Source organism: Tachyglossus aculeatus, chromosome X4 (assembly GCF_015852505.1).
Source record: "Tachyglossus aculeatus isolate mTacAcu1 chromosome X4, mTacAcu1.pri, whole genome shotgun sequence".
NCBI lineage: Eukaryota > Metazoa > Chordata > Mammalia > Monotremata > Tachyglossidae > Tachyglossus > Tachyglossus aculeatus.
The window spans coordinates 29,348,972-29,372,973 of record NC_052098.1 but is presented as its reverse complement, the minus strand read 5'-3'; the positions used below and the strand labels follow the sequence as shown (position 1 = coordinate 29,372,973).

The 24,002-nt window shown below is 41.3% G+C and overlaps 1 protein-coding gene across 1 annotated transcript in view; it reads left to right on the top strand.

Moving 5' to 3' along the window:
- The window catches only part of MUSK (muscle associated receptor tyrosine kinase), a 101,028-nt gene that overhangs the window by 4,795 nt on the left and 72,231 nt on the right, over positions 1–24,002 (top strand). Inside the window, exons 2-5 of the mRNA XM_038769977.1 lie at positions 40–166; positions 9,943–10,094; positions 10,688–10,815; positions 16,851–16,992. Of these exons, the coding sequence (XP_038625905.1) occupies positions 40–166; positions 9,943–10,094; positions 10,688–10,815; positions 16,851–16,992 (549 nt within the window). The remainder of the gene's footprint in view (positions 1–39; positions 167–9,942; positions 10,095–10,687; positions 10,816–16,850; positions 16,993–24,002) is intronic.

Sequence of the window (24,002 nt, the reverse complement as noted above, 5' to 3'; positions counted from 1 at the left end):
ATCTAGCATCCTCTCATTTTATTTCTTCTCTTCTTGTAGCCCCTGTCATCACCACTCCTCTTGAAACAATGGATGCATCAGTAGAAGGAACAGCCACTTTCATCTGTGCCGTGGATTCCTATCCACAGCCTGAGATTGCCTGGACGCGTAACAAGATTCTCATCAAGTAAGTTTGCAAACTTGAGATGGGTTCAATGTTAAATGTACCACGTTGAGGTCAGGGTGCTTAAATCTGAAGGGCATTTAGTACAAACCATTACCTTATTCAACCTTTTAAATTATCCTAGGCCTTGAGAGAGTTTAAGGCAGGAACTAATAAGAATGGTATTTATAAATTGCTACTCTGTGCCAAGCACTGTCCTAAACAATGGAGTAGATATGAGATAATTGGATTGGACGCAGACCTTATCTCATATAGGGTTCACAGTAAGTAGGAGGGAGGTCAGTCATTCACTCATATTAATTGAGCGCTTACTGTGTGCAGAGCATGGTACTAAGCACTTGGGAGAGTACAATATAACAATAAGCAGACAAATTCCCTGCCCACAATGAGCTTACAATCTAGAGTAGGATTTAATCCCCATTTTACTGATGAGGAAATTGAGGCACAGAGAAGTAAAGTGACTTGCCCATGGTCACACAGCAGGCAAGTAGCAGAGGCAGGATTTGAACCAAGGTCCTCTGACTCCCAGGCCCGTGCTCTTTCCACTACAGCACGCTGCTACCGAATTACAAAATATTTCCATTTTACACATGAGGACACTGAAATATGGGTGGCAGGCAGCTGGATGTGGGTCAGTGGGATTCCAGTAGAATTATATTGGAGTTTGAGGTAGCTTGCCTTTCTCTTCTAAAGTTTCCAAGGATGCACTGCCATTCTTAGTCTCAGAAGGAGAGGCCCCACTATTTCCACTTCTCTTTTTGGTCCTATCTTTTAGTCAACTTTCTATCCTTTGAAGAACTTTCTCTCATCATACAATTAAAGCGGGAACCTTGAGGTACGTGTATAATACAGATGGTAAGGTTTTCATGACTTAAATTCTTCTGTGATACTCAGACGATTGGTCCACCCAGCCCAGTATTCTGTCCCTAATGGGTAGGCCTCCTGGGGATCCAAGCTAATGATTACTGCTGCATGATTTTGCATACCTATCTGTTATCATCTCCATCCTTGTCTTTCCCACCAATAAACCATTTTTGACTGTCCATGAATTTATCATTTTATTCAATTTACTGGTGTTTTTCACCTGCACAACTCCCTATCTCTATGCTCATTCTGTTGGGGAACTCATCAGATACCATCCCTGTGGGGATGACTCCCAAATCTACCTTTCCCTTGCTACACAAACTCACATTTCTTCTTGCTTTCATATCATCTGAACATGGATATTCCACTGGCACATCAAATTTAACATGTTTAAAATATAATGCCCCTTCTTTCCTCCTAAACCTATTCCTCTCCCTGGCTCTTTACTAAAAAAACTACTTATTTTTATTCACTTATTTATCTAGTTAACCTACTCTTGCTACTACCAAATATATCCTTGTTCTTTCTCCTGCTTCCCCTAAATATAAAGAATTTGTGTCTTCCTGTCACACCCATTACACTGTAATCTCTTTGAGAGCAGGGAATGTTCATTTTGCTTCTCCCCTCAATTTTTGCCATCAGTGGGTGCTCAGTAAATATCACTCACTGGACTGATTGATTGGCACACTCCCATAAAGATATCTAATGCTTCCTCTCTGAATTCTTTATGAATTCTAGTGTGAATGCCATTCATTTCTGGTAATTTGCCTACATTTAGTTCAGCAATTATGTCAACACAATCTCATCTTCTGACTTATCTGTCATAAAAAACAATTGGGATGCAGGAATCTAAAATCTTCTTTAGTAAGGACAAAACTAAATAATTGATTGCGCTTATCAACTATCTTTTTTCTATCCTTGAGTGTGTCTTGTACCCCCAAACAGAGTAACCGATGAGGAGCAGCGTTCCCTAGTGGAAAGAGCACAGCCCTGGGAGTCAGGGGACCTGGATTATAATCTTGGCTCTGCCACTTGTCGCTGTGTGAGCTGGGGCAAGTCATTTAACTTTTCTGTGCCTCGGTTTCCTCATCTGTAAAATGGGGATACAATGCCTGTTCTCCCTCCTACTTAGACTGTGAGCCTCAGGTGGAACAGGGAGTGTGTCCCGACCTGATTAACATGTATCTACCCCAGCACTTAGAAGAAGGCACAGTGGATAGAGAATCTGAGAGTCAGAAGGACCTGTGTTCTAAACTCGGCTCCCTTACTTTCCTGCTGAATGACAATGGGCAAGTCACTTCACTTCTCCATGTCTCAGTTACCTCATCTGTAATATGGGGATTAGGAGTATGAGTCCCATGTGAGACAGGGACTGTGTCCAACCTGATGAACTTGTATGTACCTGAGCTCTTAGAGCAGTGTTTGAAACATAGTAAGTGCTTAACAAGTACTATAATTATTGAAGTATCATTGTTAGATTTGAAGAAACTATAAAATCCTATCAAGAAAAGCAGTATCCCTTTTTAATCCCTCTTTAGAACAGTTTCTCAAATTATTTTTCACAGTTTCAAAAAACATTATTATTATGAAACAAGGTATTCTGTGAGCTCCTGTTAGACTATAAGCTCTTTGAAAGTGGTGATCATGTCTACCAACTGTATCGCACTCTCCCATCACCTTCCAATTTCCCAGCAGGAAAGGGAAAGACACCCCTAGCAGGAGGCCTCCAGAAACCACTCAGAAAGACTGGTGGCTACACTAGTTTTTGCTGTGGCTATGGGCATCCCCTGAGAAGCTTGAAATTCTGATCCACTAGCCACAGCACACTAATAAGTTTGTTTTCATTTTGTGTATTTCTCTGAGTTTTGTGCTAATATTTCATCATTCCTGGTGTATCTGTGGCTAGGCCCTTTTCCTCACTTATACTCTTAGACTGTGAGCCATTCGAGGGATAAGGACTGTGTCTCATTCCCATCTCTGTATTCTCTCCCAGCACTTAGTACACACACCATTTAGTGCACACACTAAGTGCTTAATAAATACTATTACTACTGCTATTCTGTACAGAGTAAGTGCTCAATCAATCAATGATATTTTCACTGTTGATACCATTGATTGATATGGAATTTTTCTCAAAACAAGAACAAATTTGGTTTATCACCAAATATAATTATGTTTTATTCTCTCGAATGCTTGAGAAGCAAGAATTACATTAAATTTAATTACAAAAAATGAACTGTTTCTGAGTAAGAACCATTAGAATATTTTCACAAAGGGATGAAAGTTACAAGTCTTAGGTGGAAGATTTTGAAAGAATTTCCACCCTCCTCCACTGCATATCACCTACCTGAATAAACACCATGAGTGTTTGTGTGCATATATATTAGAAACTGGGTCCTAATGACTGGCTTCTCCACTTGTCTGCTCTGTGATCTTGGGCAAGTCATTTAACTTCTCTGTGCCTCTTATATAAATGGGGATTAAGACTGTGAATCCCATGTGGGACATGGCCTGTTTCCAACCTGATTATATCTAACCCAGTGCTTAGTACAGTGCCTGTCACATAGTAAGTGCTAAAGGAGCATCATTAAAACTATATAGATGAAGAGATAGATATAGGTATATCTACAGAAAGAAAAAGAGAGAGGGAGGTAAAACTATTAACGTTGAAGCCCAATCCAATGATGCAAATGTGGTTGAAAAGACTGTTACTTCGTTGATATCACTTCTACATTGTGCACATAATGATCATGGTGCATATTAAGCCCTACTGTGTGCCAAGCATTGTGGTAAGCTTTGGAGGAGATACAAGACAATTAAAGATAGATCCTCGCTTCAGTGATGCATTTCCCCTTCACAGAGGCTGCCTCTGTTTTTAAGCCTGTCTGTGGTATCATAATCTTTGCAAAGCTTTTCTTCAAGCAGTACCTTGCTGGTCTCTCTGCAACAGTAGTCTCCATAAAGCCCACTGCTCTGTTGCATTGTTCTCTATGTCTTTGAATCATTTTACTCCTCTCTTCTTACTTGCATATGTCTCCTTTCAGTTTACCAGAGCGCAGCTGCTTGAGTATCATATGTCTTGCTCAGCAACTGCATTACAGGACCTCATTGTTGGTAATCTTGTCCTGCCATTTAATTTGGAATATGGTTCATAGGTGATGTTACTGAAACTGCTCCAAAAACTGGATGTATTTTCTGTCATTGGTCCAGATCCCACAGCCACAGAGAAGGCTTTGGAGACTTTCTACTTAGTATGGAATTTTAAGCTCATTTGTCACCACACTCTGTCTGTCTGTCTGCCAAAAGCCATACTGCCCTTCTCTATTCTACTTCCTCGTAATCCATGAATCACTGGATAGTGTACCAACGTAGGGGCTAGAATTTGGTAACAGCAATCAAGTTCTGTGTGGCCCATGAAAATTTGGGTGGGTGTGGAGTTTCCTGGGAATAAGCTGGTACATAGCTTCAGCTTGCTTTGGAGTTATTGTCAGCCTATTGTACTGCGCTGAATCTGCAGAGCAATTTATAATCATCTGCACTTGTTCATGTGCTTATGCCTCAATAGCACAGTTGTCAGTATAAAGCAGTTTTTGGATGACTGTGTCCTAAAACTGTGATAATGCTTATAGATTGTTGAGTAGAAAGCTTCCTAGTGAAGAAAAGGTGTATTCTGACCCCAACTTCCAGATCTCTTGTTGTCTCAAATATGGTGACATAATATAAGTTGACCAGCACTGAAACTACCACACAGCCCTGATTTATCATTAGTAGGAAAATTAATAAAAATAACAATAATAATGTTTCTGAGTACTTTTTTGGTGGGTGTGAAATGAGGAAGGCATCTGTGGGGCAGATAGAGACAGGAGATATTTTCGGCCCCAACCCCAGAATGGCTTTAGAATTCCTTTCAATTGTCATCTTAATAAAAATAATAATAATAATAATATTTGTTAAGCCTTTACTATGTTCTAAAAACTGTACTAAAGGCTGGGAAAGATACAAGATTATCAGATCAGACACAGTCACTGTCCCACATGGGGCTCATAGTCTAAGTAGGAAGGAGACTAGGTATTGAATCCACATTTTACAGATGAGAAAACTGAGGCACAGAGAAATTAAGTGACTTACCCAAGGTCACTCAGCAGGAAGTGGCAGAGCTGGGGTTAGAACTCGGGTCCTCTGACTCCCAAGCCCGTGCTCTTCCCACTTGGCCATACAACTTCCAATGCTAATTGGGAAATGATTGGGCAGGGCACCTTCGTCTCTGAAATGATCAACCAAGATGTCATTGAGGAGTTTATGGATCTAGGTGAATTTGTCAGGACAGCCAACTTTACTTCACAATTGCCAGAGTTCTGGTCTGTGGATAGTGTCAGATCTTTTTGTTAGGTCTAAAAGAACAGTATAGTGCTCTTTTTATTGCTACTGCACTTTGCCTGTGTCTTTGGTCTCTTAAACATATCTGCTGGTCTCCATTGCCTCACAAGGTCGGAATGTCCAGTATAGTACCTATAGAGTTTTGCACATTCAATAAAAGTTGATCCTCAGTATTATTACTAACAATAACAAATGATGAATAGACTAGAATAAAAGAGGTGTGTGTGTGTGTGTGTGTGTGCGCGCACACACATACAAAAAACAGTCCTCTACTGATTAAGCAACTAGAATATTTTCCCATTCTAACTTCTGCAGTTTTATCTTTGGCTAATACTCTCATTGGTAACACATTCTGAGACATTCTGAGACAAATGAGCCTGATAAGGATATTCTTTAGTTGCCACTCTAGTTACACCCATATTCAAACCTCAGCGACCTAGGGAGTGAATTGTTAAGTAGAAAAGACCCATGCCAGGCATCTTTTTTATTTCTTCAGGTTTCTAGGGTTTCAAAACAGACCATGTAAAAAAAGAAAATGCACGTTATGGTACAGTATACTGCGAAAAAAAATCCAGGTGCACTAGGCAGCCAAACAGCATTATGAAATTGAACCATTTGCTTCAGCTTCACCCATCTCCATTTTTTCCCAAGAGAACTAGGCAAGGAGGAGAATTCCATTATGAAACTATTTTGGCAATTGTTAGTGTCAGTATGCTAGATGATTGGATGGGTTTATCTAAATTGTGTTTTCACAGATCTGAGCATAAAATTTTCCATTTGCTCCATCTCCTCCTGAACTGTCCAGTCCAAACAAGAGAGCGAATGTTTTCCTAAAGCCAAGAAACATTCATAATACTCCCACATCGATTCTGGAAATGTTCTCATTATTTATAAATCCGTTGAAACATCACCATTTTCTAACTGCATTGAACCAGAAAGGAGATCAAGTTGCAAAGCATTGTCTCACACATTATCATTGAAGTTACTGATGAAAGAATTTTGTTCTAGGCATCTCTCATCTGTTTCTTTCTTTTCTAACCATTGTAGCAAGAAGAAAAACCTGGAGAACAAAATGTTTCATTCAATTTGCACAGTGTCAATTTGTATTGCTTAGGCTCTCTGGTACAATCGAAGGAGGCTGTACCAGTAAAAATGAGTACAGCTTTAGGCTCAAAAGCAGCACTTGGAATCTTTGGCTACTACGCACAGAAACTTGTCAAATGTTATATAAATAGTTCAACAGAAAACAAGAAATGGTAAAGTGCTTTGATGGGGTAGGAAAAGGAATAAGTGGAGGGAAGGAGGGAGGGAGAGAGGGATAGGAAGGGAGAAAAGGAGAAGAAAAACACGATGGAAATTCAACAGTGTTGGTCACAATCCAAAGGCAATTTGCACTAAAAATGACAGAACACTACAAATGGCTAGGAGCCTCTAAGACTGCCAAAGTATGATGGTAAATGAGGGGGAAACCTCAACCCAAAAAGACATCTGTAAATTATTCTGATTCTTCACATTTTGCAATGAAAAATTCACATAGCAAACCACCTGGAACTGCATCAACTTGTATAATTCTACCATTGGTTTCATTATATTTTGCAGCTATATGTGATTTCCCCACATGTAAAGATCATGCCTAAATGAGAAAACCTTCCCTTTTAAAATCTCAAATAGGCCTTCAAAAACACCAAAAATGAAAACGTTGTGTCCTCATTAGAACTTGCTATGTGTCAGAACAAACAAATTTGACCAAAGCAATGGTACCTCAATGAACTATTTACATACAGAAGTTCACATATACGCAGGCTCACTCGTCAAATTGCTTCTTGGTTTATTTCAAAAGTTTGACATGCAACTTTGATCTTCTGACCTTCTACAGAGGATAAGGAGTTATTGTCCAGGCTTCTGTTAACACCTCCAGTCTATTGTGACCTGATGCCCAGGGTAGGAGGGGATGGCCACAGTTTGGGGAGTTCTGTTCCTGGGCAGGGAACGTGTCCACCAACTCTGCTGTATTGTAGTCTCCCAAGCTGCACACACAGTAAACCCTCAATAAATATGATTGATTGAGGATAAGAAAAGAAGAAGTGGAGGAACAGGGGCAGCAGCCCCTGTTGCCTGGCTTTCCACTCTCCCACCTCAGTTCCTTTACTTATGCCATTCCTCTAGCCTGCAACTTTCATCCCACCCCAATCCAACAGACCACAGTTCTCCCCATATTCAAAGCCCTCTTCAAATCTCACCTCCCCAAACAAGCCTTCCCCAGTTAATTTCCAACACCTTAAGGCATATCATAGAGAAGCAGTGTGACTCAGTGGAAAGAGCCCAGACTTTGGATTTGTCAGAGGTCATGGGTTCAAATCCCGGCTCCTCCAGTTATCAGCTGTGTGACTTTGGGCAAGTCACTTAACTTCTCTGTGCCTCAGTTCCCTCATCTGTAAAACGGGGATGAAGACTGTGAGCTCCCCATGGGACAGCCCGATCACCTTGTAACCTCCCCAGTGCTTAGAACAGTGCTTTGCACATAGTAAGTGCTTAATAAATACCATCATTATTATATCAAGCCGCCAGCCATTTCTAATACTTCTACACTTATTTATTCCTGCCCTCACCCCTAGTGTGCATGTGTTTATTAAATTGCACATTAATTATTTTTTGCTGATTACATACAGTTGTGACCTGTGACTCCAAAAAAAATACCTTGAAGTTGAAATTCACCCATGAGGGTTTGTGTCTGAAAATCTAATGAGTACCTACTGAGTGTTAAACACTATACTAAGTGCTTAGGAGACTAGAACAGTGGCTTTTGGGATATTGGCAGAGTGAGTGTACACCATACCAAGTCGAAAGTCTGCAAAGCTGTTATGGTAACCAACATTGTATGTGTTGTGAGCTCTGGGCCCACTGTAGAAAAAAAAAAATCAATCCATCTTCTTGAGCTATATTACCAACATCACTTATGAACTATACTTAACATCAAGTGGTTAAAGTTATGATAATGATGGTACTTAATAATAATAATAATAATAATGATGGTATTTGTTAAGCACTTATTATGTGCCAAGCACTGTTCTAAGCACTGGGGGAAATACAGTGTAATCAGGTTGTCCCACCTGGGGCTCACAGTCTTAATCCCCATTTTACAGATGAGGTAACTGAAGGCCAGAGAAGTTAAGTGACTTGCCCAAAGTCACACAGCTGACAAGTGGCAGAGTTGGGATTAGAATCCATGACTCTGACTCCCAAGCCCGTGCTCTTTCCACTAACCCACCCTGCTCCTCCAAGCACTTGAGCACTTACTATGTGCCAAGATAAGATGAGATAATCAAATGTGACGTGGTCCCTGTCTCACACAAAGCTCAAAATCTAACAGGGCAGGAATTTTATCCCTATTTTGCAGATGTCAGTCAGCCAATCATATTTATTGAGAGCTTACTGTGCACAGACCACTGTACTAAGTGCTTGGGAGAGTTCAATACAACAATAAATGGACTCATTCCCTGCCCTCAGTGAGCTTACCATCTAGAGGGGGAAACAGACATTAATATAAATAAATAAATTGCAGATATGTACATAAATGCTGTGGGGCTGGGAGGAGGGATGAATAAAAGGAGCAAGTCAGGGAGTGGGAGAAGAGGAAAGGAAGGCTTAGTCAGGGAAGGCCTCTTGGAGGAGATGTGTCTTCAATAAGCTAACAGAAATTAAGTGATTTGCCCAAGGTCAGACAGCAGGCAAGTGGTTAGGCCAGCACTAGAATTCAGGTTTCAGTGGCTGCAAAAGACTGCAACAAAAACCTATCTTTATGGTCACACACTGTAATGAAATGGCAATTCTTGAAGTGCTCCCTTGGCTGGTTTTGCAATGCGTGCAAAGTTTACCTTGGCTCAGATGCATCCCTCTTTCTACACTCTTCTTTCTTACCTTCTTAATCTTTGAAGTGCTTTAACTGGATAGAATTGTAAGATTAAATGTTCATTTCTACAGCTATTTTTCCTCAGTCATTAATGGTAGAAGTTCAGTAAGTAAATACAAAATGTCTTTTTGCTAAACAGGATGGGAAACATTTTGAAAAGTATTTAAGTATGTACTTTTAACACTTTTTTATTTTGGTAAATATTTACATTGCTATTTGATCATCTAGCTATTCATTGTGAATTTTGTCACCGTTTTTTAAAATATTCATATTGTTTGTGTAGATTTTCTGTATCTTGGAAACTCATTAAAGCACTTTTCATTATTTCCTATAAAACTCTACTTCTTTCACGTGGACCAATCAAGTGTCCTAACTAGGAATTTCTTGAATAGATCTTTTCCCTACTGCCATACACATGGATAGTATCTCATATCATAGCATCATTTTCTATCAAATGATTGCTAGTAATTTGTTGTCTTTAATCATGGTTTGACAATAATTGTGGCCTTTGTTGAGAGCTTACCATGTTCCAAGCACTGTACTAAGTGATGGGGCAGAGAAATCAGGTCAGACACAATCCTTGTCCCATATGGGGTTCACAGTCTACCTTCTGTTCTGTGTTTTGCAGGATGTTTGATACACGGTATAGCATTCGGGAGAATGGGCAGCTACTGACCATCCTGAGTGTGGAAGATAGTGATGATGGCGTCTACTGCTGCATCGCAAATAATGGAGTGGGAGAAGCTGCTGAGAGTTGTGGGGCTTTGCAAGTGAAAATGAGTGAGTACCATAAAAGAGGAAGAACCTTCTAAAAATCTGCCTTGTTAAAGATCCCGGAACTGAGAGGGGCATAGAGGAGTTCTGAGCAGGGTAGAGGAACTATGAAAGTTGATCTAGATACCTGACGGAGCTGACCACACAGGTTGTTAACCTAAACTCCCTCACTGTCACTACTAGGGCCACTCAGTTACCTGTTCAGTCCTTCCTGATTACATGGCCTCCCTTTTTCACCTCATTTGCTCCACATAGCAGTTCCTTTACAGATGGAATTAAGAAAGATGCTAGCTACAATTGCTGTCCCCTCTTTAATAACCTGGAGATTCTCACCCTTTCATTTTGGTGAAAGGGCAATGGGTAAGGGGAAAGGTGGAATGTGGTGTTGACATGGCATCAAGATTCAGACTAAACTGATGCTGGACATGGCCATTGTGATGTCCAACTTTCCTTATGGCTGGGAAAACCTAGACCAACCACAGATGCCCCATTTGATTTATAGAGCAATACTGAGCACCATATGGCCAGTTAGGCTCACAAAACAGTGAAGCCACCTTCTTTGTGATGTTTAGTCCTTGTTTTTACTTTTCTCATTTTAGAACCTAAAATAACCCGTCCTCCCATTAATGTAAAGATAACTGAAGGATTGAAGGTGGTTCTGCCATGCACGACAATGGGCAATCCCAAACCTTCTGTATCATGGATCAAGGGAGAAACTACACTAAAGGTAAGTTAATATCATCGATCATTCACATGATACTACCTTTGAATTATATAAAATGCACACATCATTTGTGGTAGGTCCCTCAGTTTCCTAAGATTCTGCTTCCTATGAAGGCTATAACGGAAGAATAGAGCTCAACACATTTTCTTTAAAAATGCTGAATTCCATTCTCTTAGGACCAGACGTTATGTACACACAAATTTATGCTTACCATAAAAGATTGGTTTCCCAGCATTTTACCAACTGCAAAGCTCTAGCAACAAGCATCAATGTCGGCCCCATAGTTTACAATACTTGAGTTCTTTCTGCTGGGAATGTTCTCTGAAAGTAGTTCTGCTAATTTCAGTAACAAACAGCTTCAGCACACTGAGTCAAATCATGGAGCTTGAGTTCCCTTTCCCAGATGAATTCATTCCTCTTGACTTCAAGCAGAATGTTTTCTTGTTTGCTGAGCTGCTAATGTAGTTATTGTTTTTCCTGCGAACAGTTTCAGCCAGATGTTTCTCCTAGCCTGATAAGTAAATAGTCCTCTTCCACCTTCATAACTTCCCTAATTCTCTATGTAACTGTGCACTGGCCACTTCTGGGAAGACCTAACACTTAGGTATGAGGGCTGACCAGTCCCTCCTAATTCACAAGCTTGCTGGGTAACAAACCTTTTACTGAATATAGCTGCCCTTCTTTTTTGGAAGATGACACTTCTGATGGTACATGGTTGTGGTGAAAAGGCTGATGTGTGACTGGCATGCCATTACAAGATACAATACAAGACTTGATGTATTGATGTGTTGGCCCTTTTTGGGGCCAATCACTGTTTTTAAGACTGCCCCTGGATATGCAAATTTTCCAAAGCATCTACTCAATAAGAGCAACCCTGCTCCTGATTACTGGTCTCTCTCCTGCAGTAATCAATCAATCACTCAGTGATATTTATTGAGCGCTTACTGTGTGCAGAGCACTGTACTAAGCACTTGGGAGAGTACAATATGAGTTGGTAGACATGTTCTCTGCCCATGACAAGTTTACAGTAGAGGGGGAAACAGACATTAAAATAAATGATGGATCTGTGTATGTGTTGTGAGACAAAGGGTGGGGCGAATATCAAGTCCTTAAAGGGACAGATCTGAGTGCCAGGGTGATACAGAAGGGATTGAGAGTAGGAGAAGTGAGGGCTTAGTTCGGAAAAGCCTCTAGGAGGAGATGGGATTTTAGCAATGTTTTGAAATTGTCTGTCCCAGTAGTCAACCATTTCTTTAAAATGTATGTCCTGCTCTTCCTGCTTGCACATGCCCCTTGTAGCTTATCATAAACCACCTATTGGAAATGAGGTTACTGAGTGATAGTTTGGTGTAATGAGCCCTGCCTCAATACTGTTAAGCTGACCTGAAGTTCCTGGCCTTATTGTTAGTTATCATATTCTGCCATTTGATGTTGAGTATGGATCAAAAGGTAAAACAGACCAAAAGCCAAGATATGCCTTCTGTAGTGGGTCCAAGCCAGATAGTAGATTGGCCACTACCCTAGATTTATAGATTTTCCATTAATAAAATGCTCCTCACACAGTACGTGCTCAGTAAATTGATTGGTATGAAGTGTGATGTCCTATTTCTGCTTGTCAATCTCCAAAATGTCATGCTGGCCTTCCTGAATCTGTTTTCTATTTCTTTGTCCAGATGAGATTCATTGGATGGTGCGTTACCTAAGTAAAGGATTAGGTGGCAGCATTACGTTCTGTGATGTCACTGAAAATCTTGGGTTGTATGCAGGGCTTCCCGAGTATAGGCAGGTACAGAACCTCAGTTCTCTTCAGATTGTGCCTGCTCTGCACTGTGATTCAAAATCACGTGCATTCTTCTTGTTTACATGCTTCTCAGGAATAAGGTGATCTTATGAGAAGCAGCGTGGCTCAGCAGAAAGAGCCCGGGCTTTGGAGTCAAAGGTCAGGGGTTCAAATCGTGGCTCCGCCAATTGTCAGCTGTGTGACTTGGGGCAAGTCACTTCACTTCTCTGGGCCTCAGTTACCTCATCTGTAAAATGGAGATTAAGACTGTGAGCCCCCCGTGGGACAACCTGATCACCTTGTAACCTCCCCAGTGCTTAAAACAGTGCTTTGCACATAGTAAGCGCTTTATAAATGCCATTATTATTATTATTATTATTATTATAGCCATCAGTACATAGTGGTTCCTGGATATCTTTCTCATAGATTTTTTGATAAGGCTCATAGCTTATTTAGTTGGAAGAATTTCCCAGCAAATCAGAATCCTAATCAGACACCAGCTTCCAGGTCCCTTGTCACATCATCAAGCATGGTGGCATAGCATAGGTTAAACAGAACTGGCTGTACCACACAGCCCAAATTTAGGAGGAAAGGGTTAGGGCAGGGCACCTTCAACTCTGATATGATCAACCCATCCATTGTGGAGTAGTCCAAGGATCTTAGTAAAATTCTCAGTGCAGCCGCATATGCTTCCTAGTTGCCAGAGGTTGCAGGTCTTTGATGAGGCCATATGCTGTTGAAAAATCTATGAAAATAGTATAGAGGCCTTGGTGTAGTTTCTGTCACTTCTCCTGTATCTTTCTTTTTTTTTTCAAAATGGAAAGAATAGAGATATGGGAACCAGGAGATCTGGGTTCTAGCCCCATATCTGCCACTGATCTTCTGTGTGACCTCTCTGTGCCTCAGTTTTCTCAACTATGAATTGGTAGTAATAAGTTCAATCTCTTCCAACCTCAAAGGGATGTTGTGAGGATAAGATAAGATTACTGGTGCGAGAGTGCTTTGGAAAATAAATGCATTATACAAATTCAAGGTTTCACTTTCATTATTATTATTGTATCTGTTGTGCTGCATTTTGGTTTGAAGATACATTGTTTTTCAAGTAACTCCTAATACCTACACATAACAGTATAGCCAGGAGGATCCTGGCCCGAACCCTCCCAGCAATTGAAAGCAGTAAAATAGCTTGATACTTTTCAGTCAGTTCTCTCACCTTCTTGAAGATGGTGATTTTGGTGGCATCTTTGAAGTTTGGTGACATCTCTTCAGGGTGCCATATGCTGGAGAAGAACTACGTCACGAGAATCAGCATGGCCTAGTGGAAAGAGCACAGTCTGGGGAGTCAGAGGACCTGGGTTCTAATCCTGACTCTGCCATTTGTCTGCTGTGTGACCTTGCTCTAGTCTCTAAACTTTTCTAAGACTCAGTTTCCCCTTCTGCAAAATGGGGAATAAATCCCACTCCCTCCTACCTAGACTGTGAACTCTAAGCAGGACAGGGACTGGGTCCAACCTGATAACCTTGTATCTACCCCAGTCGACATCATCTCATAGAATCATTCATTTGCTGTTCATGCTGGCAATTGTAGATAGGGTTCTTTGTTTCAGTAGAACTACTGTAATATCTTCATGGGGTGTCTAAGAGGTATCTTTGTGGTCTAGCTTGACATTAAACTGTCTTGATGACTTGGATGTCACTTTACAATTCAGTGATTGCATTGGTAATGCAAGTTTGGAGCCTAGAGTCAACTATCAGTTTGGCATGCAGCACTCAAATGGCTACAGGGATCCATAAATCTTTCAAATCCCACTGACAGATGGTGATCTAGTCTGTGAGATGCTATAGCCACGGGTGCATCATGGTGTCCTTCTCTTATTTGGGAGATAGAAAATTGTGCTGGTGATAAACAATTGATATTTGACAAACTAATCAACTCTTGCTCTCTTTAGCTTTCCAATTTCATGTTGTCTGGGCATTGAAAAATCTCTCATGGTGACCAGATTGTCAGATTTGGGTAGCACTCTATTGAGTCTATCCAGGACTGAATATAATTTTTATTTCTCTTTGTCATTGATATTCCCTAGCAATATGTTTGCATCTTTGCAATGAGAATGAACACTGAGAGCACTAGGAAATGGTTTATTGCATTACTGCCTGCACTGGGCTTTCATTGCAACAGTCCACTAAATTAGACAGTCTGAAGTTGTCCAGATGTTTCTCCTAGAGTATTGGGAGAATTAATTTTTTTTGTTATACATTTTTTAACTCCTGAAGAGATATGTGACATGAAGGAAAAACAAAGCTGGAGTGGGGGAAATGAAATTAATTTCATATATCTGTGAATCTAATATCCACGTTGGAAAAAGCAGTACTGAATTTGCTAAAATAAGTGTTCAACTGGATTGAGAAAATACAATCACTGTCAGAAAGAATGATCTTCATAAGACTCTTCACATACCTTTGGAAGTCTTTAAAAGTCTCCAAGATTGCCTCTTTGGAATACATTTGTTTTTAAGGAGGCAAATGTGCTGAGTCATTCAGTTGAAAGGAGAACTCCCAGTCATTTCAGACAAAATTGGGATTCCAGTGACATCATGTGAAAAGATAAAAAAACAAACTTCTCTATTCAGATCATCGTTGCTTTTTCCAAAAGTGATTGTTCATGCATTCACTGTTTGTTTCATACACACAGACACAGACACACCACACACACACACACACACACACACACGCATTTGTTCTCATTTTTTGAAAATGACACTACTGTTGGTGAACTCTTATACGTGGGTGTGACTATAGCTAGAAAGATCAATGTGTGACTGACCCTCCCACCCACACTGTTTGCAGGTAAAGATAGTTCCTTGCTCTTCTGATGGGTTGATTCCTCACAGAACCTGTCTCTATTATCTAGACTGCCTCTGGGTAGCCTGATCCATCAGGATATGTCTCTGGCATGAGTAGAGCAACCCCTTCTTGATTGATGTCCGCCAGGCTGGTCAATGGGCCACAGGGTCTCCCAACAGCCTACGGTTTTGTTGCATTGTTTAAGACCTTGCTTCACTGTGCTTTTAAAGTGATGATTAGGCCTTCTTGGCTTGTTTGAGAGCCATTTCGATTCGCTACGCAGAAGCTGCTTCTGTAACAAACTCCTCATATGCCTCATCTCCCATCCAGTGGAGCTGTGTTGCTGGGAGCATCGCCTTCTGTGCTGGTGAACTGTGTTCCAGGACCTCACTGTTACAAATCAGACCTACCAGTTTTGAGTATGCTTCACAGGTGAAACTAGTAAAACTGCGCAAGAAATTGAGTGGTCATCTATAGTAGGTCCAGATCTCCTAGATATAAAGAAGGTTGGAAACCACAACAGCTTTAAATACCTCAACTTTGTGTAGCATTTGATGCTCCCCAGTTTCTGCACTCTGCCTTGTAGTTTGCCAAAAAAAAGGCTGGCCATTCTATTTTCTATATCCTTGTCAATCTGTGCAGCATTAGGCAGTATTCTGCCTAAGCAGCAGAATTTGGGGCATGTTTTCAATGAAAATCTTTGGTTATGTGTCAGGTTTCTAGATGTAGTCTGGCACTTAACACTGATTTTCTTCAGACCCATTGTCAGTTCATAGTGTCATGTTGCATCTGCAAAGCAAATGACTACACTTGCATGCCTTCTTATGTTTTGCCTCAAGAACACAATCATCTACATATAACCCCTCTTAAACTACCATCTGAATGGCATCTGAAAGACTTTTGATGATGCTCATAGCCTGCTGAGCTGGAAGAGTTTCCCAGTGGATCAGAAGCACATTTTGACATCTGCTTCTGTTATCTCTAATTTGGTCCTCAAGAGTGGCAGCATAGAATAGGTGAGCATGACTGGACCTATCACACAGCCCTGCTTTATTCCAATGGTGATGAGAAAGTTCAAATGGATGGATGGACACCTTTCAATCAGACCAGATCAACCATACCATCATGGAGTAGCCTAAGATCTTGGTGAATTTCTCCAACTAACTGAACTTGCTGAAGACAAAACCTCAAGGAGAAATGATCATATGTTGGTTTTGGTTTAGAATGCATCTGTTTTGAGCATGTGACAATCACATCTTTCTTAAGAACAGAGCACATTTGGGGTCCTCATCAACACCAGAGTAATCTCACTTTTGTAATCTTGAACCAAATTTAGCTAACCTGGACCCCGTCTAATATGTCTGTATTTGAATTTAAGAATATAACACAGAACTTCTTTCCCTATCCCTGGCAGGAAAATGCTCGAATTGCAGTTCTTGAATCTGGAAATTTAAGGATTCACAATGTTCAAAGGGAAGATGCGGGACATTATCGATGTTTAGCCAAAAACAGTCTCGGAACAGCATATTCCAAACCGGTAATGCTGGAAGTGGAAGGTGAGTCACCAGTTACACACTTCCTGTTACTAGAGTCTCATTTCAGTTTGGAACATGAGGCTTCAAACATTATTAAAGAGAACATCCACCTTAATTGGAGGACAGTCAAAGTCCTCACAAGAAATGGACTTCCTGAAAGAGAAGATGAGCATGCTCTAACATCTAAACTTCCAAAGTATTAAATCAACTAGAAATTGTCTTCTGTGGAAGTGGATATCTAGTATCCAGTAGAACAAACAAGTCTTTAAGCTTGCAATTGGTTTGGAAAGTCTCATTATGCCCATGGCTTTGACACTACCATCTACACTATAGCTTCATGGCTTGTAGATTCCCAAAGGAAAGGCCCTGCAAATATTTCCCTGAGGTGGATTTCTATGGCTACTGGTAGGTGATAAAACCAACCTGTTCACTTATGTAACAATATTTCTAGGATGCCTATCACCACGTGTATTTGTGGTCTGATTTCAGTTCATTTTTTCCTTTGAATTGTTTACTTCCTCACCAAAATGGGAAAATCAAAATGCCTGCTACCAAATGGAAACTAGGTTTATCTAGTTAGTGATTTGGGGTCCATTTTTCATATTCAGGTCTTACAAAATGCATTCATTCTCCAGTTGAAAGCCCCAGGGCTCAGGTGCTAAAAGCAAACTAGGACATCTCAAACTGATTCTGGGAACAAAATGCAATCCATCAAGGATTTCTCAAGCACCACTTTGTGCTACTCTAGGTGCTCTGCTAGAACCAGGGAAAGGAACACAGAAATGACTTTAATACTTTAAAAATGAAACAAGCAGTGAGGTTAGGTTCTCTCATTGCTGCAGAGGTCCAACTCTCTGTACACCTTTCCACAACAATCTATTACCTTTTTACATGACATCCAAGGACTTTCAGTTCTGGGCCATGCTTGCTTGCTTCTGCCTTTTTGTGCAGGACAAGACTTTGGTGCCAAGATGTCCAGTGGCATGAGGCTGAATTGCTTTTCTCTAATCTGATTGAGGGAGCACTATACTGAATCGAGAGAGCAAGTGATAGGCATCTTGAAAGATCAGTCTGCTCAGGATGGGTCCCCAGTGCTCCAACATACTCGGTCATATTTAATCAGGAATGCATGACGACATGCTGTTTTCACATCCAGATAAAGTTCATTGGATGTAGTGTCCTATCCAGAAGAACATGCCTCACTCCACTCATTATCTATGTAAACCCCATCTTCCACCCCTCCTCTCCAACCTGATTTACCCACCCTGCCCACAGTTCTTTGAAAGTTTCATCCCCATGACTGACCTCGGTGCTCCCTATCCATGCTGTCTCCAAAACATCACTCCAGTCCTCCCACGTATCTCCCTCACTTCAGTCTGGCTTTACTCATAATTGAAGCTGCCCCATGTGGGCCACAGTGAGGGCACATTGAGGAGTTGTGGCACTGTAGAGCTATGGGTGGGGGTATAGAAAGTATGAGGACTCAGGGGATTGGGGAACAGTCAGGGGATTCACAGGGATAGAGGTTTCAAAGAGCTGTGTGCAGAGTAATATTTCAGAGGTTCAACGGGTGGGGTGAGACGTGCATCAGGGTAAGATGCCACCTCCATTGTGTTTTGTCTAGAAGTGAAAGTCATGGTACCCCAACTAGCAGTATTTTCTCTCTCTCTCTCTCTCTCTCTCTCTCTCTCTCACACACACACACACACACACACACACACACACACACACACACATACACTGTCTCTCTCACACACTTGTCCATTAGTTTCTCTGTCTAAGAATTTATCCTAACAATATCCTCTGGCTTTGTCTGCCCAGGACAATAAAAACAACTGTTCAAATCGATTTCTCAGTACTGAGGGACAGCGTAACAGTTTCTTGCATGCTAGCCAGATTACATTAGGATACTGACACTCTTACAAAAATATCTGTTTCCTTTCAATTCCATGGGGCTTAAAAACATCAGGTTGAGTACAAAGATACCAACATTTCATTTTGAGCATGAGGGTGAACTTGGGGCACAGTATTGGGGATAGAGTAAGGGAGGAAAAGAGGGAGAAAGAAGGAGAAGGAGGAAAGGAAGAAAGAGAAGGAGGATAAGGAGGAGGAAGAGAAGGAGGACAAAAAAGAGGAAAGGAAAGAGTGGAGAAGGAGGAGGAAAGAAAAAGAGGAGGACAAGTTCAGTAAAGATATTCACCCTTCCTGCCAATCCATCTTCTCCTCCACCTCTGCTTCTCCCAGGCTCACTGGGGTTCAGGACTGGGTCCTCTCACACCTAGCCCTGGAGCCCAGTGAGAACAAGGAAGGTGGCTTCATCCTCCTGCAAGCAGGGGTCAATCAATCAATCAATCAATGTATTTATTGAGTGCTTACTGTGTGCAGAGCAAGCAAACGCTTGGGAAGTACAAGTTGGCAACATATAAAGACGGTCCCTACCCAACAGTGGGATCACAGTCTAGAAGGGGGAGACAGAGAACAAAACCAAACATATTAACAAAATAAAATAAATAGAATACATATGTACAAGTAAAATAAATAAATAGAGTAATAAATATGCACAAACATATATACATATATACAGGTGCTGTGGGGAAGGGAAGGAGGTAAGGTGGGGGAGATGGAGTAGGGGAGGAGGGGGAGAGGAAGGAGAGGGCTCAGTCTGGGAAGGCCTCCTGGAGGAGGTGAGCTCTCAGTAGGGCCTTGAAAAATATGGAATGCTTCACGAATTTGCATGGTGAGGTCAACATTTTGACTCCAATTCTGCTCCCTTTTCAGCACCAAGGGGTGAGGTGGGTTAGACACAGTTCTCCACCAAGCCCCCTAAAGCCCCTTTTCATCTTGACCCCCTGGAGTTGGTGCCCTGGTTGAGCAAGCAGACACAGGAAATTCTTGACATAAGATTCGTTCCTCAGGAATGCCCTCAGTGGACAGCTGGTGTCCAGGTGTGCTGATCACACTCACCACACTGCCACCAACATTCCTAAACTCTGTGTGGAGTGTGCTGCAGTCACTCAGGCTAGTAGTACAGGCGAATGAAGGAGGAAGGCAGAGTTAAGGGAAAAAAGACCTTGATATGCTCTCCGTGAGTCTGATGAAAATGCCAATAACTGGCTTGCTGGATTAGGTTCTGTGATGGGACTAGTCACACATGCGTAGTTCCAAAAATACGAGTTCTGCCTGCAAATCCCTAAATATTTAAGCCAGGAACCTCATGTTACGTTGGCTCCACATAGATTAGAGCTGGCCAACTAATTCACCTGTTCTCCATTTTTCACTTCAATCCATCCTTCAGCAGGGGCAACAGGGCCAAGGGTTGATTTTATGTTGATGTATTAGCTAATGATGCATTCTGCTGCTGTTTGCCCTGAAACTGGGAGAGTGAAGCCAATGGCCCCCAAATGGTGGATGAGGACTGTGGAGAGCAGGGGTACTGTGGTCAGCAGAAAGAGAACAGCATCAGTTGTGGGAAGTTCTGTTCACCCTCTCCTCGTTCCTTGCTGGTTCCTGGTTGGGACTTCAGAACAGCCCCCAACAGGTAGAGACTTCCTGGATAAAGGGGAATTTGATGGTAGGATAAAGCACAGTCCAATGGGAATTGGCTAGGTCATCATCATCAACTGTATTTATTAACTGCCTACAGTCACAAGAGTTAAAGACCCAGTCCTCTGGCTTGGGGAAGTTTATATTTTAATGGGAGAGAGCCCCAGACATAAATGGTCAGATATTCAACAAGAAAAGAGTAAGGATAGAGTACAATGAGAAAAAATGCAAGTAAGCAAATTCATGGATGAACCAACATCCTCCTAAGCGCTATGGAATGGGTTTATGACCAATAATATGGGAGAATTAGTCAGGGATTGCTTCTTGGAGGAATTGACATTTCAGGAGGGCTCTGAAGGAAAGAGGAGGGGCATAATTTGACAGTGCAGAGTGGAGAGAGAGTTCCATGTGGAGGAAAAGGCATGAACAGTGGATTTGATACAGGGCATCACAAGCGAGGTACAGTTAGAAGGTAAGCTTTGGAGCAGTGAAGAATGCAAGCTGGGTCTAATGGGAGAAGAGAGTAGCCAGGTAAAGAGTCAGCTGATGAGCAGCTTTGAAGACAACAGCTTCAAGTTTGATTATTAGGAGAGAAAAATGGGTAGCCATGGAAGGGCTTTGAGGAAGTAAGTGATGACCCTCTTTAACACTGATCTCTCAGTTGATCTCATTCCAGCTCTTCAAAACTAGCTTTGCTTTGGTTGTAATTCCAACTTCCTTCTTTAGATTGTTCGTATGCTTCAGAGCCAAGAAATCATTTTAATCCTCAAGAAAATAGATTACCTATCTTAATAATAATAATAATAATGGTATTTGTTAAGCTCTTACTATGTGCCAGGCACAGTACTAAGCGCTGGGGTGGATACAAGTATATTGGGTTGGACACAGTCCTTGTCCCACATGGGGCTCACAATCTCAATCCCCATTTTACAGATGAGGTAGCTGAGGCCCAGAGAAGTGAAGTGACTTGTCCAAGATCACACAGCAGATAATTGGAGGAGTTAGGAGGAGCTCTAGTGCATATGGAACTTTAAAATGAAATAGAAAAGTGATTGAAAGGATTAATTGTTTTCCCAGGTGGTTGCGGTAGTAACGGGCTTAAAGGAAAATCTTAAAAAAAAATTGAATCAAACCCCAAATACATTTAGTGATAGAATACTATGACAATGTAAACTGAATGTAAGGGAAGGATGGTGGAAAGTTATTTATGCCAATTGCAGCTGCCCACCAATAGAATTCCTTGGCCAGAGAGGTTGCTGTACTTTCCAGTTTCACCAACAGAGATTGTAGCCTATTATTGTAAATTCATTTTATGTTTCACGAAAGAGAGAGATACCCATTTTATCTTGAAGAATCCATCAATGACTTAGGGATATTAGCCAGGACAAAATGGTCATCAAACTTATCTAAGTCAAAGAAGTTAGCCCCTTCTTCATTATTCATGGTTTAATCAGATGACACTAGACACAACAATCAACATCTTCCACTTTTTCTGTTCCCAAGGAGAGAAGTGAAGGAAACTTCCTGGGCTTCTCCCTATTGAGACAATCCTTCATTCCCCTGCAGTCCTGTTCTCTGTGTCAAGGGGCTATTCTAGCTAATTTCCAGCTCAGATAATGGGATTGAAGGGAAGGATAGATTTAGATCCTATTTTCTGACTCTGGGATTGGTCCAAAGGAGTCCACCCTCACCTGAACCCAACATCTGTGCCTCTTGGAGCCTGAATGGGACATGTTTCCCACCATAAGCTCAAAGAACAGTGATGTAAAGGATTCCTGGATTCTGTTTCCTTTCCCATGGAACATCTTCAGGGTGAAATGATGGTAAACAGGCTAGCCTCTACAGGTGAGGAGGAAAAGTGGACTGACTTTATCCCTCAAAACACACACTTCATCTGAAACTTACTACATTTAGCATTCCAGACAGATGAGAGTGTAGCCTTCTACTAAAGCTCCAGAAAAAATGATCTTCAGGAAACTATTTCTGCATCTAACAGACCTCTTGTAAGGAAATCCTTCCTTAGGCGAAACCTGAAACCTGAAGCTGCATATTAAGCCCATTTCCTCTTGTTCTGCCTTCAGTGAATATGGAGAACAGGTGATCACTGTCCACTGAATAATAACCTTTTTTTCTTGAATACCCTGAAGTCATCACACAGTTTTCCCTTTAACAAGATAAATAATCCCTATCGTTTTTACGGTTTTAAAGAATTTCATCATCTTTATGGCTGTAAATAGCTGCATAGCTCATACATAATTAATTAATTTTAATCATTAAAGATCAATATCCCCATTAGAGAAGTCATAATTACTCCTAATGGAGTGGGTTAGGGACCATGTGACAAAGATGGGGCTGAAAATTTTAAAAAGATGTTGATTCCTGACCACTTGAGGAACTCTGGTTACACTACCTTACTGCCTAATTGATTTGTGATGTTTGTTCAAACAACCACTACAGATAATGTTGATAACAGCATTGTTTCTTAACTAAAACATTCCTTGTTCTTGGCCACAGGCTTCTGTCTACAACTATCATATTGTAGTATGGTGTTCATACTGAAAGACCATCAAAGTGTCCATGGGTCTTAGCCTGCAGACATGAAATTGCCCTGGTATGAAGATGTATCCTCTGCTATTATCATTGCCCACTGGTCTGAATGGAGACCATTTATTTTTTCAATCTTCCCCTTTACGTAAAAGAAAATCTATTTCAGAGATTGCAAGCATGATTTTTCCTTTCCCTTAGCTATTCCAAATAATGCTTTTTCAGAGGAAATGTAATCATGCCTAGATGAGTTAGCTGGGTGTTGACTGTGGCTACTCTTGCACTTTCTGAATTGTGAAAGGAATTTCATGCACCAATAATTGCCCTAGGAATATGCCCCTAGCAATCATTCTATAGCTGAGTGCAAGTGGCTAGGGCCAGAAGGGGATAAAGCAGAGAATGGATCTTGTATGGGTAATGGATTACTTCTGAGTAGTTTCTACAACCCATTTTCCTGCCCTGCTTATCCTCTATATGTTTAAAGAGACAGCTTGAACCAAGAGGAGGATGCCGCTGGAAAGAATTGTGATTGTAGATAAGGCTAGATGGAAGCAGAGTGTCCTAGTGGGAAGAGCACAGGCCTGGGAGTCAGAGGACCTAGGTTCTAATTGTGGCTCTGCCAGTTGCCTTCTGTGTGACCTTGGGCAAGTCATTTAACTTCTCTGTGCCTCAGTTTCCACAACTGTAAAATGGGGATTCAATACCTGTTCTCCCTCCTACTTGGACTGTGAGCCCCATGTCGGAGAAATGACTGTGTCCAACCTGATTGATTTGTATTCATCCCAGCGCTTAGAAAAGTGCTTATCACATAGTAAGTGCTTAACAAATACCATAAAAAAGGTCTAGGGATGGTAGTCAGTCCCTAATCAGTGCTAAAAATTGGGACAAGTCCAGGACTAGAAGTGGACATTCTAGTGAGGAGTCAGGTTTACAGTATAAAAGAA